The sequence below is a fragment of the Furipterus horrens genome, unplaced genomic scaffold (genome assembly GCF_987537825.1).
Source record: "Furipterus horrens unplaced genomic scaffold, mFurHor1.1.pri manual_scaffold_7, whole genome shotgun sequence".
NCBI classification, from domain to species: Eukaryota; Metazoa; Chordata; class Mammalia; order Chiroptera; family Furipteridae; genus Furipterus; species Furipterus horrens.
The window spans coordinates 31,606,594-31,625,630 of NW_028327177.1; the positions used below are offsets into that span (position 1 = coordinate 31,606,594).

Genomic DNA, 19,037 nt, shown 5'->3' on the forward strand with positions numbered 1-19,037 from the left:
AAAGAAACTTTCTGGGATAATAGAAATGTTCTGTATCTTTTATTAGCTGTATTCAAGTGTCAAAGCTCACTTAATTAAGCACCCAAGATTCTGTGCATTTTATTGCATGTTAATTATGCCTTAATTTTACCAAATACTCCTCAACACTACAAGTCACCAAAATTTTGGATCCTCTAGTTTTCCTTTTTATTCCTATTTACAAATAAGTCAAATCTAATCTAAATTCATTTCTTTCCTGTAATCAAATACAGCTGATAACAAGTTGTTCTAAACATTCTGTCTTGCAATCCTGTTACCTAAATTAATAAAAATTTAGTATTAAGATTGTAACTATCCAGAGGAAAGTTTTATAAAATGTTTTTATCACTGCATAATATGGATTATTATTTTTCTAGCTTCCAAAAACGTCTCCTCCAAGCTAGCCCCTGAATTAAATTTGTAGATGAGCTATTTTACCTTTATCTTATTTGAGAAAATATATACAATGGGCTCTGTACTCTGTATGGGCAGCAAGCAATTTGAGAAAGCTCTTCAACTCCTAAGGACGGCATACTCTCCAAAGCCATCTTCAGATACATACAGTTCAAGAAGATAATGGGAAAAGAAGGACCTCTAGAGAGTGGAGCCACAGAGAACAATAAACTGGGAAGCTACTCCCAAGGAAAACAATTGGGACCTAATAAGAAACATTCCCTACCTCACAGTAAGGAGACATCATATTTACCTAGTAGAATTTCAGAATTGCTATGGACCAGTGGCTGACGTGTGTTCTACTCTTTCTCTTTCTGAATGAAAGGATTTATTTTGGTTATCCTGTTCCTGTCCAACAATGTATAATGGGAAAAAGATCATGTGCAGAAAAGAATGAACATAGCAGGACTGCAACTGCTTTGCTTAGAAAGGCCTGTTTGTCCAGGCTGGGTGGCTCAGTTGGTTGGAGCATCGTCCTGTACACCAAAGGCTGCAGGTTCGATCCCTGGCCACTTGTGGGTTTGATCCCTGGTTGGGGCATCTATAGGAGACAACCGATCAATGTTTCTCTCTCACATCAATGTTTCACTCAACAAAAAAATGTTTTTAAATTAGAGAGATCACCATAACTTAAAGAAGAAATGTAAGCTTGCTTGCAAGGTAGACTCTTGGATGGCATCTGGCAACTTGGATGTCTGGAGCGTTCCTGCCATTCTCTGATAAGAGTGGTTTACTCTGCCTAACTTATTTGTACAAACAATGTGGTTTGTGCCACTGCTTTTCTTCTGGGAGTCCAGAATTTTGGTATGTAGTAGGCAGAAGGTAAATGACCAGCTGCCAATAAAAACCCTGAGCAGAGTCACTAATGAGCTTTCCTAGTAGACAAAACTATCAACGTTAAAATTTGAAAAGCTGAAAGAATTAAGCACGTCCCGTGTGTCTCCATTTGGAGAGGAATCTTTGGAAGCTTGTGCCTAGTTACTTGTAGACTTCAGCACATAAGCCTTTTCTCTTGCTGATTTTATTGTATATTTGTTCACTGTAATAAATCATAGCTGCGGTAATAATCATAGCTGTGAATGACTCTATTCTGACATCTGTGAGTCTTACTAATCTCAGAACATGGAGGTGGTCTTGGGGACCCCTAACACAAGCAGATAAGTTGTCTTTTTAATAGGTCTGTGGATCAGAATGAGTCATAGCAAACCCTGATACAGAAAAAACCTTGGGCTTCAGGACCGATGCTATGACTGGGTAAGACTGAGTGTCTTCATTGGGGTAAGAGGGATGGCAAATATACTTTGTCTGAGAGAGAGAAGAAAATATTTATAACCAAAGACATAATATGGTATTTGCTATTATTCCAAACTATTTTGTCCTTTCCTATAAAAGGATTACTCATCCCTGACCACTACCTAGTGACTTGTAATGCTTCCCTGTAGTCAGAATATACTTTCCCATTCCATTTTCCAGACTGATTATATGACTTGCTTGGGCCAATAGAATATGAATACAAGTGTCAGTGTGCCAATTCAGCAGAAACTTTAAGAGGCACTGCATAGACTGGTTGGTTAGATCAACCGGTTGGAACATCAGCCTGATGCACCAAGGTTGAGGATTCAATTCCTGGTCAAGGCACATACAGGAATTAACCTTCTTCTCTCTATAACAACAATAAAAAAAAATTTTTGACTTCCGGCCAAGATGCAAGCGTAGACAGACACGCTGCATCTCCCTCCACAACTAAGAAGGAATACAACTACCTCAAAACTAGAAACAACCAGAAGTTCCAGAAAATCAAACAGCATGGAAGTCCAACAAACAAATATATAAAGAAGAAATACTCATCCAGACAGGAAGGAGGGGCGGAGCCAGGGTGGAGAGAACGTGGTGTAGTGGTGGCAGCAGCAGTGGCAGGCCAGTGGAAAGCAGTTACATGTTTTAAAAAAGTCAGGAGGGACACCTGAGGAGCGCACCTAGCTCTTCACCAGACCCAGCAGCCCACTGTCCCAGTACTGTGGAAAACCAAACCTCATTGCTTCTGACTGTGCAAATGAGTGGGGGTTGGGGCAGAGGCAGAAACTGCCTATTTCTCAGCAGAGTCCGCTTGTTTAAAGGGCCCCAATGGTCCTAGAACATCCGCAGATCCACCCACTCTGGGAACGACAGCCAGGGCAGCAGCTAGAAAGGCACCAGTCCCATACAGAAGTGGGAGAAGTGCCTGGAAAAGGGGCGAGTGCTGGGCAAGCAGCATTGTTCCCTCTCAGACCCCACCCCCACATATAGCACCACAATGTGGTGAAACAGGTTGCCCTGTACTGACGAATCCCTAAGGCTCCACCCCTTACAACATAACAGGAGCAAGAGCTTACCTAAGACACAGAGGCAAACAAACACAGGAGCCTGTCAAAATGAGGAGACAGAGAAGTATGGCCCAAAAGAGGGAACAGATCAAGGTTCGAGTGGGAGAACTAAGTGATGAGGAGATAGCTAACCTAACAGATGAGGAGATAACTAACCTAACAGCCACAGAATTCCAAACATTGGTGATAAAGATGCTCAGAGGCTTGACAGATATGCTTGAGTATGGCAAACGCATAAGAGAAGAAGTGAAGGCTATGCTAAGTGAAACAAAGGAAAATCCACACAAAACCAATGGTGAAGGGAAGAAAACTGGGGTTCAAATCAACGATTTGGACAGTAAGGAAGAAAAGAACCGTGAACCAGTACAGAATGAGGAAACAAGAATTGAAAAAAACGAGGAGAGGCTTGGGAACCTCTGGGACAACTTTAAACGTGCCAACATCCAAATCATGGGGGTGCCAGAAGGAGAAGAGGAAGAGCAAGAAACTGAAAACTTATGTGAAAAAATAATGGAGGAAAACTTCCCTAATTTGACAAAGGAAATAGACATTCAAGTCCAGGAAGCAGGGAGACAAGCTGGACCCAGAGGCGACCACACCAAGACACATCATAATTAAAATGCCAAAGGTGAAGATAAAGAGAGAATCCTAAAAGCAGCAAGAAAGAAGTGGAGAGTTGCCTACAAAGGGGTGCCTATATGACTATCAGCTGATTTCTCAAAAGACACTTTGCAGGCAAAAAAGAAACTGGTAAGCAGTATTAAATGTGATGAAAAGCAAAGACATACAACCAAGATTACTCTATCCAGCAAAGCTATCATTTAGAATGGAAGGGCAGACGAAGTGCTTCTCAGACAAGATAAAGCTAAAGGAGTTCATCATCACCAAGCCATTATTGTATGAAACGTCAAAGAGACTTACTTAAGAAAAAGAAGATCAAAACTATGAACACTAAAATGACAACAAACTCATAACTATCAACAACTGAATCTAAAAAATAAAAACAAAATCCAACTAAGCAAACCAGAATAGGAACAGAATCATAGGCATGGGGATCATTTGGAGGGTTATCAGCTAGGAGGAGGAGGGGGAGAAATGGGAATATGGTGCAGGGATTAAGAAGCATAATCTGTTGGTACAAAATAGACAGGGGAAGTTAAGAATAATATAGGAAAGGGTGAAGCCAAAGAACTTATATGCACAACCCATGGACATGAACTAAGGTGGGGTGGGATTGCTGGAGGGAAGGGGGCTACTGAGCAGAGGGGAGCAAAGGGGAAAATAACTGGAACCATTGTAACAACAAAATCAATAAAATACTTAAAAATAAATAAATTTCCTTATTTTCACCCCAAAGAAGCAAAATATACATCTTTTCAAGTGCACAGGGAACATTTTCAAAGATAGACCACATGGTAGAACACAAAACAAGCCTCAACAAATTCAAGAAACTTGAAATTATATAAAGCATCTTCTTAGCTCATAATGGCTTAAAACTGGAAATCAACCTGAAGGAAAAGACTCAAAAATATTCAAAATCATGGAGAATAAATAACATACTGTTAAATAATGAATGGGTTAACAATGACATCCAGGAAGAAATCAAAAAGTTTCTGGAAACAAATGATAATGAACACACAACAGCCCAAAACCTATGGGACACAGCAAAAGCAGTCCTAAGAGGAAAGTTCATAGCAATACAGGCCTATCTAAAAAGGACAGAAGAATCTCAAATAAAAAATCTAACCCTACAGCTACAAGATCTAGAAGAACAAAAACAAACAAAGCCCACAGCAAATAGAAGGAAGGAAATCATCAAGATCAGAGCAGAATTAAATGACGCAGAGATTAAACAAACAATTCAAAAGATCAATAAAACCAGGAGCTGGTTCTTTGAAAAGATAAACAAAATCGACAAGCTTTTAAACAGGCTCATCAAGAAAAAGAGAGAGAGGACCCAAATAAACAAACTCAGAAACAAAAAGAGGAGAAATCACAACCGATACCACAGAAATACAAAGGATTGTAAGAAATTACCAAGAACAACTGTATCTCAAGAAATTTGACAACCTAGATGAAATGGACAAACTTCTGGAAACATATAATCTTCCAAAACTAAATCAAGAAGCAGAATGCCTGAATAGACTGATAATAACTAATGAAATTGAAGGAGCAATCAAAAAACTCCCGGCACACAAAAGCCCTGGTCTGGATGGCTTCACATGTGAATTTTACAAAACATTTAGGGAAGAACTAACTCCTATTCTTCCCAAAATATTTCAAAAAATCCAAGAGGAAGGAAGGCTCCCAAACTCTTTTTATGAATCCAGTATTACCCTAATTCCAAAACCAGGCCAAGACATAACAAAGAAAGAAAACTACAGGGCAATATTGCTGATGAACATAGATGCTAAAATCCTCAACAAAATAATTGGCAAACTGGATCCAGCAACACATTAAAAAGATCATACACCACGATCAAGTGGGATTCATCCCAAGGATGCAAAGGTGTTTTAATATTCACAAATCAATAAACATAATACACCACATAAACAAAATGAAAAACATAAATCATATGATCATATCAATACATTCTGAAAAAGCATTTGATAAAGTACAACACCCATTTATGATGAAAACACTCAGCAAAATGGGAATAATGGGAGCATACCTCAATATAATAAAGGCCATATACGAAAAACCTGAAGCCAACATCAAACTCAATGGGCAAAAACTGAAAGCATTCCCCCTGAGACCAGGAACAAGACAAGGAAGTCCACTCTCTCCACTCTTATTTATTCAACATAATTTTGGAAGTTCTAGCCACAGCAACCATACAAGAAAAAGAAATAAAAGGCATCCAAATGGAAAAAGAGGAAGTAAAACTAATTATGTGCAGATGATATGATAGTGTCCATAGAAAACCCTATAAACTCCACCAAAAACCAACTTGACATAATAAGTGAATTTGGCAAAAGCGCAGGGTACAAAGTCAATATTCAGAAATCAAAGTCATTTCTGTACACCAACAATAAAATATCAGAGTCAGAAACTAGAAAAAAATCCCATTTACTATAGCAACAAGAAAAATAAAGTACCTAGGAATAAACTTAACCAAGGAGGTAAAAGACCTGTACTTGAAAAACTACATAACATTGAAGAAAGAAAGTAAAGAAGATAAATGGAAGCATATACCATGTTCATGGATGGAAAGAATCAACATCATTAAACTGTCCATACTACCCAAAGTAACTTATAAATTCAACCCAATCCCTATTAAAACACCAGTAACATATTCCACAGACCTAGAACAAATACTTCAAAAATTTAGATGGAACCAAAAAAAGACCCTGAATAGCCACAGCAATATTGAGGAAGAAGAACACAGTAGGAGGAATCACAATACCTGATATCAAACTATACTACAAGGCCACAGTAACCAAAATAGTCTGGTACTAGCATAAGAACAGACATACAGACCAATGGAACAGAATAGAGAGCCCAGACATAAACCCAGGCCTCTATGGTCAACTAATATTTGACAAAAGGGGAAGGAACATAAAATGGAGTGAAAAGAGCCTCTTCAACAAATGGTGCTGGGAAAACTGGACAGGGGCATGCAAAAACACGAAACCAGACAACCAACTTACACCACACACCAGAATAAACTCAAGATGGATCAAAGACTTAAATGTAGGCTGTGACACCTTAAAGGTCCTAGAGTAAAACATAGGCAAGAAAATTTCAGATATCCCACGCAGCAATATTTTCACTGATATATCTCCTAAGGCAAGGGAAATAAAAGAAAGAATAAACAAATGGGACTACACCAAACTAAAGAGTTTCTGCACAGCACAAGAAAACATCAGCAAGATGAAAAGGTAATCAACTGTATGGGAAAACATATTTCTCAATGATACCTCAGACAAGAGATTGATCTCCAAAATATATAAAGGATTTATAAGACTCAACACCAAGAAGACAATCTAATTAAAAAATGGGCAAAGGACCTGAACAAACACTTCTCCAAAGAGGACACACAGAGGGTCCATAGGCATATGAAAGAATGCTCAACATCACTAGCCATCAGAGAGATGCAAATAAAAACCACAATGAGATGCCACTTTACATCAGTCAGAACGGCCATCATCAACAAAATCAACAAACAACAAATGCTGGCGAGGATGTGGAAAAACAGGAACCCTTCTGCACTGCTGGTGGGAATGCAGACTAGTGCAGCCACTATGGAAAACAATATGGAATTTCCTCAAAAAACTAAAACTGGAGCTGCCTTTTGATCCAGCAATTCCATTGCTAGGATTATACCCAAAGAATCCTGAAACACAAATTAAAGAATTTATGCACCCCTATGTTCATTGCAGCACTGTTTACAATAGCCAAGTGCTGGAAACAGCCTAAGTGCCCATCTGTAGATGAGTGGATCAAAAAACTGTGGTACATTTACACAATGGAATACTGTGCAGCAGAAAGAAAGAAGGAACTCCTGTCATTTGCAACAATATGGATGGAACTAGAGAGAATTATGCTTAGCGGAATTAGCCAGGCAACAAAAAACAAATACCGTATGATCTCACCTAATACAGGAGACTAATGAACAACACAAACAAATGAGCAAAATTGAACCAGAGGCATGTAAACAGGAACAGACTGACAGTGACCAGAGAGGAGGGGGGAGGAAGAGAAAGAGTGTAAGTAGGAGAAGGGTCTAGTCACGGAACTAGTATAAATGGCCCATGGACATGGAAAACAGGCTGGGGATTGACTGTGGGAGAAGGGATGAGTGGGGTGGGAGGAAGCAATGGGGAAAAAGTGGAACAGCTGTAATAAAAAAATAATTTTAAAAAAAAAAAAACTTTTTTAAGTTTAAAAAAAAAAATCAAGATTCTCTAGTATACTTAAAATAAGTCACCCTGGCTGGCATGGCTTGGTGGATTGAGCACTGGACTGCGAATCAAAGGGTCGCAGTTTAATTCCCAGTCAGGGCTCATGCCTGGGTTGCAGGCCATGTCCCCAACTGGGGGCACAAAAGAGGCAGCCACACATTCCTGTCTCTCTCCATCTCCTTTTCCCTCCCTTCCCCTCTCCCTAAAAATAAATAAATAAAATCTTTAAAAAACAAAATAAAATATGCTTTCATTAAAAAAAATGACCCTGCCTGCTCTCCTGCTCTTTTCCTTGGCCACAAGAAACACATGTACCATACAGGGGCTGCTGCTTTGTGACACATAAAGCTACATCAGCCAACCTATAGCCACAACATGTAATGCTAATCAGAAATAAATGTTTGTTGTAAATGAGTGAGATTTAGAGGTTGTTCTACAGTAAAACCTAATGCAATTTGACTGGTATCACCACATCTTATTTAGAAAATACGTTTATACATTTAAAATGTTGATATAAAATATATTACCTAGCATAACTATTTTTGCAGTAGCATTAAAACTCCATCCAATTTGTCTAACTTACATTTTGGAGCTCTTTCAGGAACTGCAGTGTCATCAATTTTCTCCTCTTTGACAGATGCTTTATTTTCTGAAGACTTTGGCTTTTTTCTGTGGCGCAGTTCTATAGCTTGTCCTTAAAATATTTGAAAAGTTATTGCAACATGTATCAAATTATTATCTGTAACCCAAATGATTAACTTCTATTATACTAAGGCAAAAGTCACACAAAGGCCTATTAGTACCAAAGATAATTTTTCCATAATTATTTTAGCACTCACCACAATAGGTTTTTCCTACAAACAAAAAGACAATATAGGTTCTGCCCCCACCTGTGCTTTCAGAGTCCTATTGATAAACTAATGAGCTCTTCTCCGGAGATGACACTAATTTCAAAATATCCCAAAATAAGTAATAATGATTGGGAAACAAACTATTATGTAATAAATTAGCTTATTATTTTAGTTACCTACTAGTTATATGCATCATTTGTGGATTAACAATTTTTAAATCAAAATATAATAAAATACATTCATCATATAACTGTTTTTTATTGTTGACACTATTACAGATGTCCCCCATTTTCCCCCCTTCAGTCCCTCCACCCAGCCCCCACCCCCAGACTTCATCACATTGTTGTCTATGTCCATGGACTGTGCATATATACACATATGTTCTTTGTCTAATTTCTCCCAGCCCTCTCCTGCCACGGTCCTCCCCTCTGAGATCTGTCAGTCTGTTCCATGTATTCATGCCTCTGGTTTTATTTTGTTCATTAGATTCCACAAATGAGTGAGATCATACTAGGGCAAGAAACAAAGGAAAAATTAAAAAATGGGACTACATCAAACTAAAAAGCTCTGCACAGCAAAATAACCCATCAACAAAATAAAACTGGAACCCACTGTATGGGAGAATATATTTGCCAATGATACATCTACTAAGGGGTTAATTTCCAAAATATATAACATACTTAAACGTGTGTGGAGGGAGAGAGGGTGTAGAGGGATGCCGCAAAAAAGAATAAGAAGTCATGGCCATGGACAACAGTGTGGCGATTGTTGCGGGGTGGGGCTGGAAGAAAGTAAAGGGGAGGATAAACAGTAATGGAAAATAATACAATAAAAAATGAACTAGTCAAAAAAAAGAAAAAGTAAAAGAACTTAAATACAACTCAACACCAGGAAGACAAACAGCCCAATTAAAAAATGGGCAAAGTGCCATGGCCAGCGTGGCTCAGCTGGCTGGAGCGTCATCCCACACACCAAAAGGTGGAGGGCTTAATTCCCGGTCAGGGCCTGTGCCTGGATTGCTGTTCGATCCCCAGTCAGGGCACACACACAAAAAAAAACCCATTGATGTTTCTCTCTCACATCGGTGTTTTTATTTTTTCTCTCTCTCCCTCTCTCCCCCTCTCTCTAAAATCAATAAGCATGTCTTTGGATGAGTATTAAAAAAAAAATGGGCAAAGGACTTGAAGAGACACTTCTTCAGAGGACAAATGGCCAACAGACATATGAAGAAAAAAAAGTACAATGTTACTAATCATCAGAGAGATGCACATTAAAATTACAATGAGGTAACATCTCACACCTGCCAGAATGCCTACAGTCAATAGATTAACAAACAACAAGTGCTGGTGAGGATGTGGAGAAAAGGGAACCCTAGCGCACTGCCGGTGGGAATGCAGACTGGTGCAGCCTCTGTGGAAAACAGTATGGCGTTTCCTCAAAAAACTAAAAATGAAACTGCCATTTGACCCAGCAATCCCACCTTTGGGACTATATCCTGAGGATTCCAAAACACCATTCAGAAAAAATATATACACCCCTATGTTCATAGCAGCATTATTTACAATAGCCAAGATCTGGAAACAGTCCAAGTTCCCATCAGTAGATGAGCAAGTAAAAAAGATGCGGTATGTACATTTACACAATGGAATACTATGTGGCTATGAAAAAACAACTCTTACCCTTTGCAACAGCAGGGATGACCTGGAGATTATGCTAAGCAGAATAAACCAGTCAGAGGAAGACAAATACCATATGATCTCATTCATACATTTCATTTTTTAAAATAATCCTGAAAGTTCTGCAGAACGTCACACTGCTGTGGTATCATTATCATTCAATGTCTTAAGAGATTTGGGTGTCAGAAAGTAGGCTGAGCCCTGACCAATGTGGCTCAATTGGTTGGGCATCATCCTGCAAGTGAAACGTCCCCAGATGGGGAGTGTACAAGAGGCAACCGATTTATGTTTGTTTCTCTCTCTCCCCCGTCCCCTCTAAAAATAAATAAAATATTATTTTTAAAAATAGGCTGAACCTATAAATATCCCTATATTTTGGAAATTTCAGAAAATTTCCCATTATGAGACTATCTACACTTTATATATCCAAAACAAAAATATAATGCAGAAAGTACCTTCAAACCAGTAAACTAAATCCCAAATTAAGCAGGAATTTACGATATTCATTGTAACTACTTCTCCTCCATAGAATTATCTTACAGGGTAGATTTTGCTGTTGTGCAGTTACAGAGTGTACTGTCAAGTTTATAAGGTGGTATAAGAATTTATCTCCTCCTTAGAGAAAGAGGAGTTTTCCTTTTTTTTTCAGTGATGACTTTAGGCTATGAAATATGGACCTAAAGAGAGGAGTCAAAAAAGGAGATTAGATGGGTTGTTCTCTAGCTTTACTGTAGGAAATGAGTAAAATAAAGGCATTTAAAAATAGCATCAAAGAAAATTCATGTTTGTTAAGATATCTTTAAACATTGATAGAGTGAAAAAATACTGTATATTTTGTGAGTTAAGTTTGAGTAGCCATAGGGTGAATTTTGAGTATTTTTGTATATAAATCTGAGTTAAATAATAAATATTATATTTCTTCTTCATGATGCCTTTTTAATTTTCCCCTTGTGGAGGTTAAAACAGAAGTTAATAGTGGTCAACAAGAATGAAGATTTATGTAAAGCCAAATAAAGTCTTCAGATGCAAGTTATTATTTTTAATTTTATTGAGAAAGCATACAAGGAAAAAACAACCACAAGAAGTTTACTAAGTAGTTACACATGCATGTTAAACACATTAATCTTATTAAAGTTTAAAATGTTTACTTGAATAATTTCAGAAATCAAGTTAACAGATATATTGAGATAGTTCACAGATGTATGTGACCAATGGGTTAGGTAGGTCTTTTTTATTAGACAGAGTCTAAAAGCACACATTTAACACAAAGAAAAACTGGGAAGGGGGCAGTCACATAAAGTTACAAACTTTTTTTCTTTACAAAAAGTTATCATTTTCTTTTTTAAATAAGTTATTTATAAAATAAATCATGTTACAGGGACATTAATAGTGTTCTCTGTGCACATAAATGAATTTTTATTTGTAGAAGTACAATTTATAAAAAAATCTTGCAAATTCCAAAGTAATTGATGAAACATACAAATCTTAACAGTCATATCTCAAGAATCTATTAGTAATAATAAAGACCATACAAATAAATAACTAAAAAGGATCTATAATGCTTTATTTTCTTAATTCTAAAATGCCATACATTTTAGGATACTATTTAATAAGTTTTTCAAGGGGGGAAAACATAACCATATTAAATGCATGCACTGGTATAAACACATGCCAATTTCAGTGGCATTAAATTGTGGGAACAAAAAGTACAACTTGGGAAATACAGCATTCATTTTAGCCAATCTCTTCAACCTGGTCCCTAAAACTAATTTTTTTGCCTGTCACCAAGTAACAAATCTGATTAGATGTAAATTCCACCTTGTTTTCTTTATATTGACCTCATAACTTAATAATTGACAAGCAAAGCCAAGAATCTCTAAGTGGATAACAAAGGCTAAAGCAGTGGAAAAACTAGATTATTAGTTCCAACAGAAAAGCTCCAGCACAGCATTCAAGTTTCCTTTCATTATTTTATATTTTTAGCATGGCAGAGAAAAAGTCAAACTAAATGAAAATGATAACATAGCCACAAAAATAACTTGCTATTTCTGGTCCAGTGATCTTCGCATGAGACAGTAAGGCTACAAAGAGGTTTACATATGGCTATCCAGTTTATACATATCAATTTCCAAATGAAGTGTTAATACTGCTCTACTCAAGGTTGACACTTCTTTCTTTGCTCTACCATGTCTTTCAGGAAAAATAAACACCCTGACTCTGTACAGCATCAAGGGAGACTTTTTTTTTTTTGGAAGATCAGATTCCTAAATAGTATTTACTTAGAGAAAAACTGGGACAATGAAGAGGATCCAAGGGAATGTTAATAAACAAAAAGGGATTTAGAGCATGTAGATACATTTAAAATTAGTCTAATTTTAATACAGTGAGTACAAGATAACATGTGGTTTGAAAAAACAAAACTGTCAAAGAAATGTAAAACATTCAGAATGCCTAGCACACAGACATGCTTGCTATAAATATTACTAGCATTATTATAAAAACTGAGAATTTAATTATTCACTGTTGACTGTTATATCCCAGTACCTTGCCCAAATATTTATGGAATTTTAAAATGTATTGAATGAAACTATATTTTAAATAAACTGCAATCGATTATGTTTCATGTAAGATGTACTTAATTGCTTTGAAATATCTTGTAATTCTACAACCAAAAGTAATTTTTCATTTTATATCACATAAGTAAATTTCACAAAATGGTATGTCTTCTTTTTTTTTTTTTGGTATGTCTTTTTAATTGGTTCTATATCATATCTATTTATTTATGTGTAACTACAATGTCCTAAAAAATTTTATTTTATATGATGTCTACAATATTGAAGACATTTAGTACCCAGTATTAATTTTTTTATGTTCTAACTTGGCAATTTTCAACCTTTTTCATCTCATGGCACACATAAACTAATTACTACAATTCTGCAGCACACCAAAAAATATATTTTTTGCCGATCTGACCAAAAAAAAAAAAAATTAGGTATAATTTTGATTCACGCACACCAGATGGCTAATGTTGTGTTGGCTGTCATTTTTTATTTGACAATCTAAATGAAAACAGATCGGTGTTTCTGACTAAATAGTCAGGTATTATATGTTTTAAAAATTCTTACAGCAGGTTGAAAATCACTGCTGCCCTGGCTGGTGTGGCCCAATGGATTGAGCACCAGTCTGCAAACCAAAGTGTTACGGGTTTGATTCCCAGTCAGGGCACATGCCTGGGTTGCGAGTCAGGTCCCCAGTTGAGGGCACACGAGATGCAACCATACATTGATGTTTCTCTCCCTCTCTTTCTTCCCCCTTTCCCTCTCTCTAAAAATGAAAAAGTAATATCTTAAAAAAAAAGAAAGAAAATCACCGCTTTAATTTAAGCGTGGATGTATTTATGGAAACATACAAGCTAACTTATCAACCTATCCCCATAGATCCGCAATGAGTCAGAAAAGCAAAAAAATATGAATAAATGTTTTAAATAATATACTGTAACCGAAGTTAAAACCAAGGCAGCAACAAATGGAATTACATTCTTCCTTACCAATCACATATAGTTATGTTTTCGAAGCTGCTTTTAGGTAGTGTCTTAAATGTTTTAACACCCTGAAAACGCAAATACGAAGCCAGTGTGAGCATAGGGACCAGACAGCAGTCACAGAACAGCAAACACTTCTTACAATTAACTTTTTAAAAATCTTTTTCCATTAAATTCTTTTTGGGGGGAGGAGTATGAAACAAAAGAAACTTAATTTCAGAATATTACATGAACGTAAAAGAAAGCTAATGCATATGATGCTTCACTCCCTCCTTGCACTCTTGGTTCAATAAGGCTTAGATCTAAATAGAGCACTTTCAAAACTACACTCAATAGAATATAAAGTCTTGTTTTCCACCAAAACGAAAACTGCTCAGCCAAGTGACACCATCATACACTCCTGTTCCTGAAACTAGTACGGGCATCATGCAGTAATTATGCCATGAACGCTTCCTATAATAGCTATCACTAGCTAAGTTCCTTCCAATTCCCCATTCTTCTCTCATACCTATCATTTTCTCTGAGTAAATACTACTGAAAGAATTAATTTCTTGGCATTTGCCCTGCGGGGGCAAGGCAAGCTTTCTCCACCTCACCCACTTTCACACTCAAAGCACTTCTGGCCTCCGAATCCCCAACTACTTAGTCCTTCGACTTTTGCCATCTCCTCCTCCCTGTAAGTGAACGTGGCCTTCCTCAGTTTCTGCAAGTTCATCTCCTCCAAATTTACCTGCCCATTTTTATCCCAAACCGCTGCCTCTTTCTTTGTGCCCTTGCCGTGCGGGTCCTCTCCCCCCGCGACTTTGTCAGTACCCTCTAAGGAGCGCACTCACAATGCAGCCCATCTGGTTCAACAACTATCACTTCCAAACAGGCACTCGGTGCTTAAACCTACACCCTCTACAACAAACTATGTCCCCCAGCCCATGCATCAGCAGCTCACAGCCCACCTTCTCAACCACTCCCCCCAAAGCTTCTGCTTTTCCTACCCGATTCCCAACTTTAGGTTCCACCTTTGCTTCCCACTTCCGCCAAAAAAAAACTTCGGGTCATTCACGCCGCTCCCTCCGAATTTCTCCATAAACCTCCCCTCTCCGCCCCGCTCTTTCCCGCCCGCCCCCGCGCGGCAGCCCGCACCCCAGGCCTGGGGGCCCGTCGCACCCCTGCCCCTCTTTGGAGCGCTGGACCCCGGACTGTCACCTTCTCCCTCCGCCATCGTTTCCGCAGAGTCCCGGGGTACCCCTGCGGCTCCTGAGCGGCCGGGAGTCTCCCGCCCTCCGCGTTGCCGAACTCCTCAGTCACCCAGGGCCCACTCCCGGCCACCGCGCCCCCACTTCCTGACCCGCCCCTCTCCGGTGTCTCCGCCAATCGCGTCCCCCCGGGCGGCCGGGGAACCAGAGGACCGGGAGCGGAGAGCGGCGGGTGCGTTAAAGTGGTGCGCCTGGGCCTGAGCCGGCAGGAAGGTGACTAGACGCTCGGGCACCGCCCTCGACCGGGGCTCGTGGCTGCCGCCTCTGGGGAGAAGGGGGCTAGTGGCCCTGTGGTTGCCCCGCCCCCGCGTCATCCTTACAAAAAAGGTTGGAGGTCGCGCGTGCTTTCCATGACTTTTGTGATTGGACTGAGGGAGGTAGAAAGTATTGTCAGGCACACCTTCCAGATCCAGTCCCGCCTCCGCCCCATTTTACAGAAAGGAAACAGGTCAAGCAAGGTGTGAGTTGTCGGGGTGGTCGGGGTGGTCAGAGCTAAAACTGCAACCCGGGACTCCTGTTCTGCATCCTGAGCGCGGCAGAACATTTGCTGTGGGTTGGAGCCTAGGTTTAGTAGGCCGCTTGACCACTACGAGAAAGAAGCTTCTACTTGGACCTTAGTGTTTTTAACCACCCAAACTTGTTAACTAAGTACATTTGCATTTCATATTATTTTTTAAAACAATAATACTATCATTTATGCAGATGATGGGGGACTCAAATGAAGGCAAGGTTTTAGTTTCAGGTAATAGCTAATAAGCTTAGTAATCAATGTATATAAAAAAAAACTGTTGTTTCAGGAACTGAAAGTATGACTCACCCTGACTCCAGGAGACGTAAGCAGTTCCACCTTTGTTCCTGAAGAGGACTGCAAGTAATCAAGATGTATCCAAGCCATTACACTCCAGGGTGAGATGACCACTGCCCTAGACACAGATAAAGACCACACCCAGACCACAGATGAAAGAATGCTACAGCTTTTATCTGATTAACTTTTTCCCTGAATTTCAAATCCCTTACCTACATTTTTCTTCTTGTAAAAAGGGTCAGTTTAAAATGGAATTTAAGATGGCCTGCTAAGGTACAAACCCGCCATCTTGTCAGATTGTCAACCACCTGAATAAAGCGCCCATAAAGACTCAATGCCTGTCTCTGCTTATTGTGTCTGGTAGATGACAGGCAGCATGGAACATCGGTTTTTCTGCTTTCACAGAGGGCAGGATGATTTTAGATATTCCGTAGTAATGGAACATAGTTTTAACATTAAACTGTTTCGTCGTCGTCGTCGTCGGCAGCCGTCCGTCTCGAGAGACGATGGTATAGCTTCTTAAGAGTCTATCTGCACTGCCGAGAATGGTTGTGCAGTCCAACTCGGGAGTGACACGGTATCTGTCTCCTCCCGTGTTGAATCGACATCTTGCGATGACGCTGGAGTGTCCTCTCCAGTGAAGCTGAAGCTACAGAGCCTGGGCAGGGTGATATGGAGGGTCTGCTGTTGCCCATGCAGCAGACCCCCCCTCTCTTCACAGCTGAAGGGCCCAAGGGAAAGACGGAGTCAATACAGCTTGGCTTCAGGTGCGCCGCAGGAGTTGCCGGTGTTGACTACAATGTCAAACGGCCTTAGGGACTCCGGCTCCGGATTTTCTGTCGGGGTTTACTCCCTTAGCCTTTCCCCGGAAGAGGTATGCCGCAAGGCAGCGGAGGTTTTTTGGAGTCAGAGTTTTCCTTCTCTGATGTGCCCTGACTGGAAAATCGAACCAGCGACACTTAGCTCGCAGGCCGACGCTCAATCCACTGAGCCAAACCAGCCAGGGTCATTAAACTGTTTATGACTTCACTTTTATTATATATGACATTCTCAGACAAATACCAGGACCTTTTTCTTAACAGTACTTCAAAGTAAATTTAGGAATTGACAAAATGCCCAGTTTAGAGCAAGAGAAAAAAAGCGTAAGAACTCCCTGAAGTCATGGAGTAATAATGGATGTCCCATTTTTAACAGGGAGCAAAATTCTCCTAATAGCACCTTTGTCAAGTTAGGATATTTGGGGAGCAAGCTATCAGTTTTCGATACTGTGCAAAAACAATTCCAGGAACTCTTTTTATGCCTTTTGTTGCCTGTAAACATATATCGCTGTTAAGCAACTTCGGACATGAGTTAGAAATACCATGGCAGAACAGTGTTAACAATAAAAGGAAGAGAATGAAAGAAAAGAAATACTGTGGTGGGTACCAGTGCACCAGAAAAGACCTGGGTTCAAAGCAGAGGAAACACAATGTATGGATTTGAAAACCCCAACATATAGCAGGGCCTGTGGATGTGAGCAGAAGATACCAGAGGGTCCTGCTGATCAGATGAACTACTGCAAGAGCTCACCACATGGGAGAACAGTACAGTGGCCACTGAGACCCACCGTTTTCCAAGTCAAGGATCTTGAGGTGATGTCCATTCCTCCTATAGTTCCTTTATAATCACTTCAAGGTGACTGATGGACTTAATTATAAATTTGCCTGCCTTGTACAGTAATGGCTAAAGAGAAGAAATAACTTCTCTTGAAAATATGAAAGAGATAATTATTCAGTCTTTAAATAGAAGTCAGTGGAATTGTGATTATATTCCCTAGTAGAAACATTTTTCCTTTGACCCCTAAGACCCCCACATAAGGATAAGACTGGATCATTCTATCCTCAAACCAATATAATTTTGATAAGAGAGATATAGGTCATTTTTGATTCAAAATACATACTTTATTCAAAAATACAGAATCCTAACTGCTCACATGTTGCCTTGCATTAAGCATTATAACTGACTTTTCCGTAGATCATTCCATAATTCCATAAGACCAACTGCTTCCAGATGGTAATGCGTATAGCTAGTGGACACATGGTCCTAAGATACCTTCCGATAACTTGACTACCACTGCAAACCATGGGCTTCTAGTTTCCAGTCCAGGTTCTGAAGGGTCATTTTATTACCCTTTGCCACACCTTGACCAATCCTAAACACCTCACATTTTCTCAAATGGTCTTTTATTTACAATCTACTCTCAAAGAACAATATGCTTTCTGCCCCCTTTAGACATTTGAGAACCCTTTCTGTATGCAGTGAATATTTTTAGGAAGTGATATGAAATGTTCTTTAATAATTTAAGTCTTTAGGAAATGTAGATTAGGAGGTTGTTGTGGTAAACCAGGTAAGAAATAAAGCTTGGAATCAGGCAATGGAAATCAAAATGTTCAAGGAGAATGGATTCAAAAAATGCTGGAGATAAAAATCTACAGGGCCTGATGACAAATTGGATGCAATAAATGAGTTGAAGATTATTCCTGAAGTTTCTACCATGAAATAAATCATGTGCTATCTCTCTGCCACAATGCATTGCCAGGATACAGGAAAAATATAAAACTAAAGCCCCACAGTGTTACAGAACCCTTGGGCTGCTCCAATTGAAAACAAACCCACGGGCTCTTTAGTTAGGGGCCCGATTGCCCGCCGCCAAAATTATAACTCTCAATACCAGACTTTAGTGAAAAGAAAAAGAATTGTTTATTTAACAGTTATATAGATTTAGATTATTTGTGGATTTCTGCTGTTAAGTCTTATGTTCTTTAAAACACCCATAAACACATATCCTTGCCTCCCCCCTACCAAACCTGGCCAGTCTTAGGAAGGTCAGAAACACCGTTTCCCTACTTTCCAAACACAGTTCAGCTTTACCAGCAGCTGCCAATCACTCAGTTCTGATTGGGGAGGTCCTTTCTGTGTTATGGGGTCCACCAGCTTTTAATCCAGAACCTCGTGGATTCTCAGCCTCAATGTAAACTGCCTTCTTCCTGCAAACCACATGGATCTCCTCTCCTTCTCAAAACCACATGGTGAGAGCCTCTTAAAGCAGCCTGGAGACCCCTTCTCCAAGCCACATGGAGGGAGCACACGACAGCGAGAGAGCCAAAATGTCCACAGCTGCTTACATATCCTTGATT

The 19,037-nt window shown here is 39.4% G+C and overlaps 1 protein-coding gene and 1 long non-coding RNA gene across 2 annotated transcripts in view; one reads left to right on the top strand and one right to left on the bottom strand.

The window, feature by feature from the left end:
- The window catches only part of DPY19L4 (dpy-19 like 4), a 68,120-nt gene extending 52,962 nt beyond the window's left edge, over positions 1–15,158 (bottom strand). The window contains exons 1-2 of the mRNA XM_090283553.1: positions 15,007–15,158; positions 8,322–8,432 (exon numbers count right to left, since the gene is read on the bottom strand). Of these exons, the coding sequence (XP_090139679.1) occupies positions 8,322–8,432; positions 15,007–15,022 (127 nt within the window). The 5' untranslated portion in view covers positions 15,023–15,158. The remainder of the gene's footprint in view (positions 1–8,321; positions 8,433–15,006) is intronic.
- Positions 14,933–16,196, top strand: LOC150004230 (uncharacterized). The gene is made up of 2 exons (XR_016512374.1): positions 14,933–15,383; positions 15,854–16,196. It is a non-coding gene; the product is annotated as an uncharacterized LOC150004230 (long non-coding RNA).
- Positions 16,197–19,037: the final 2,841 nt, after the last annotated feature.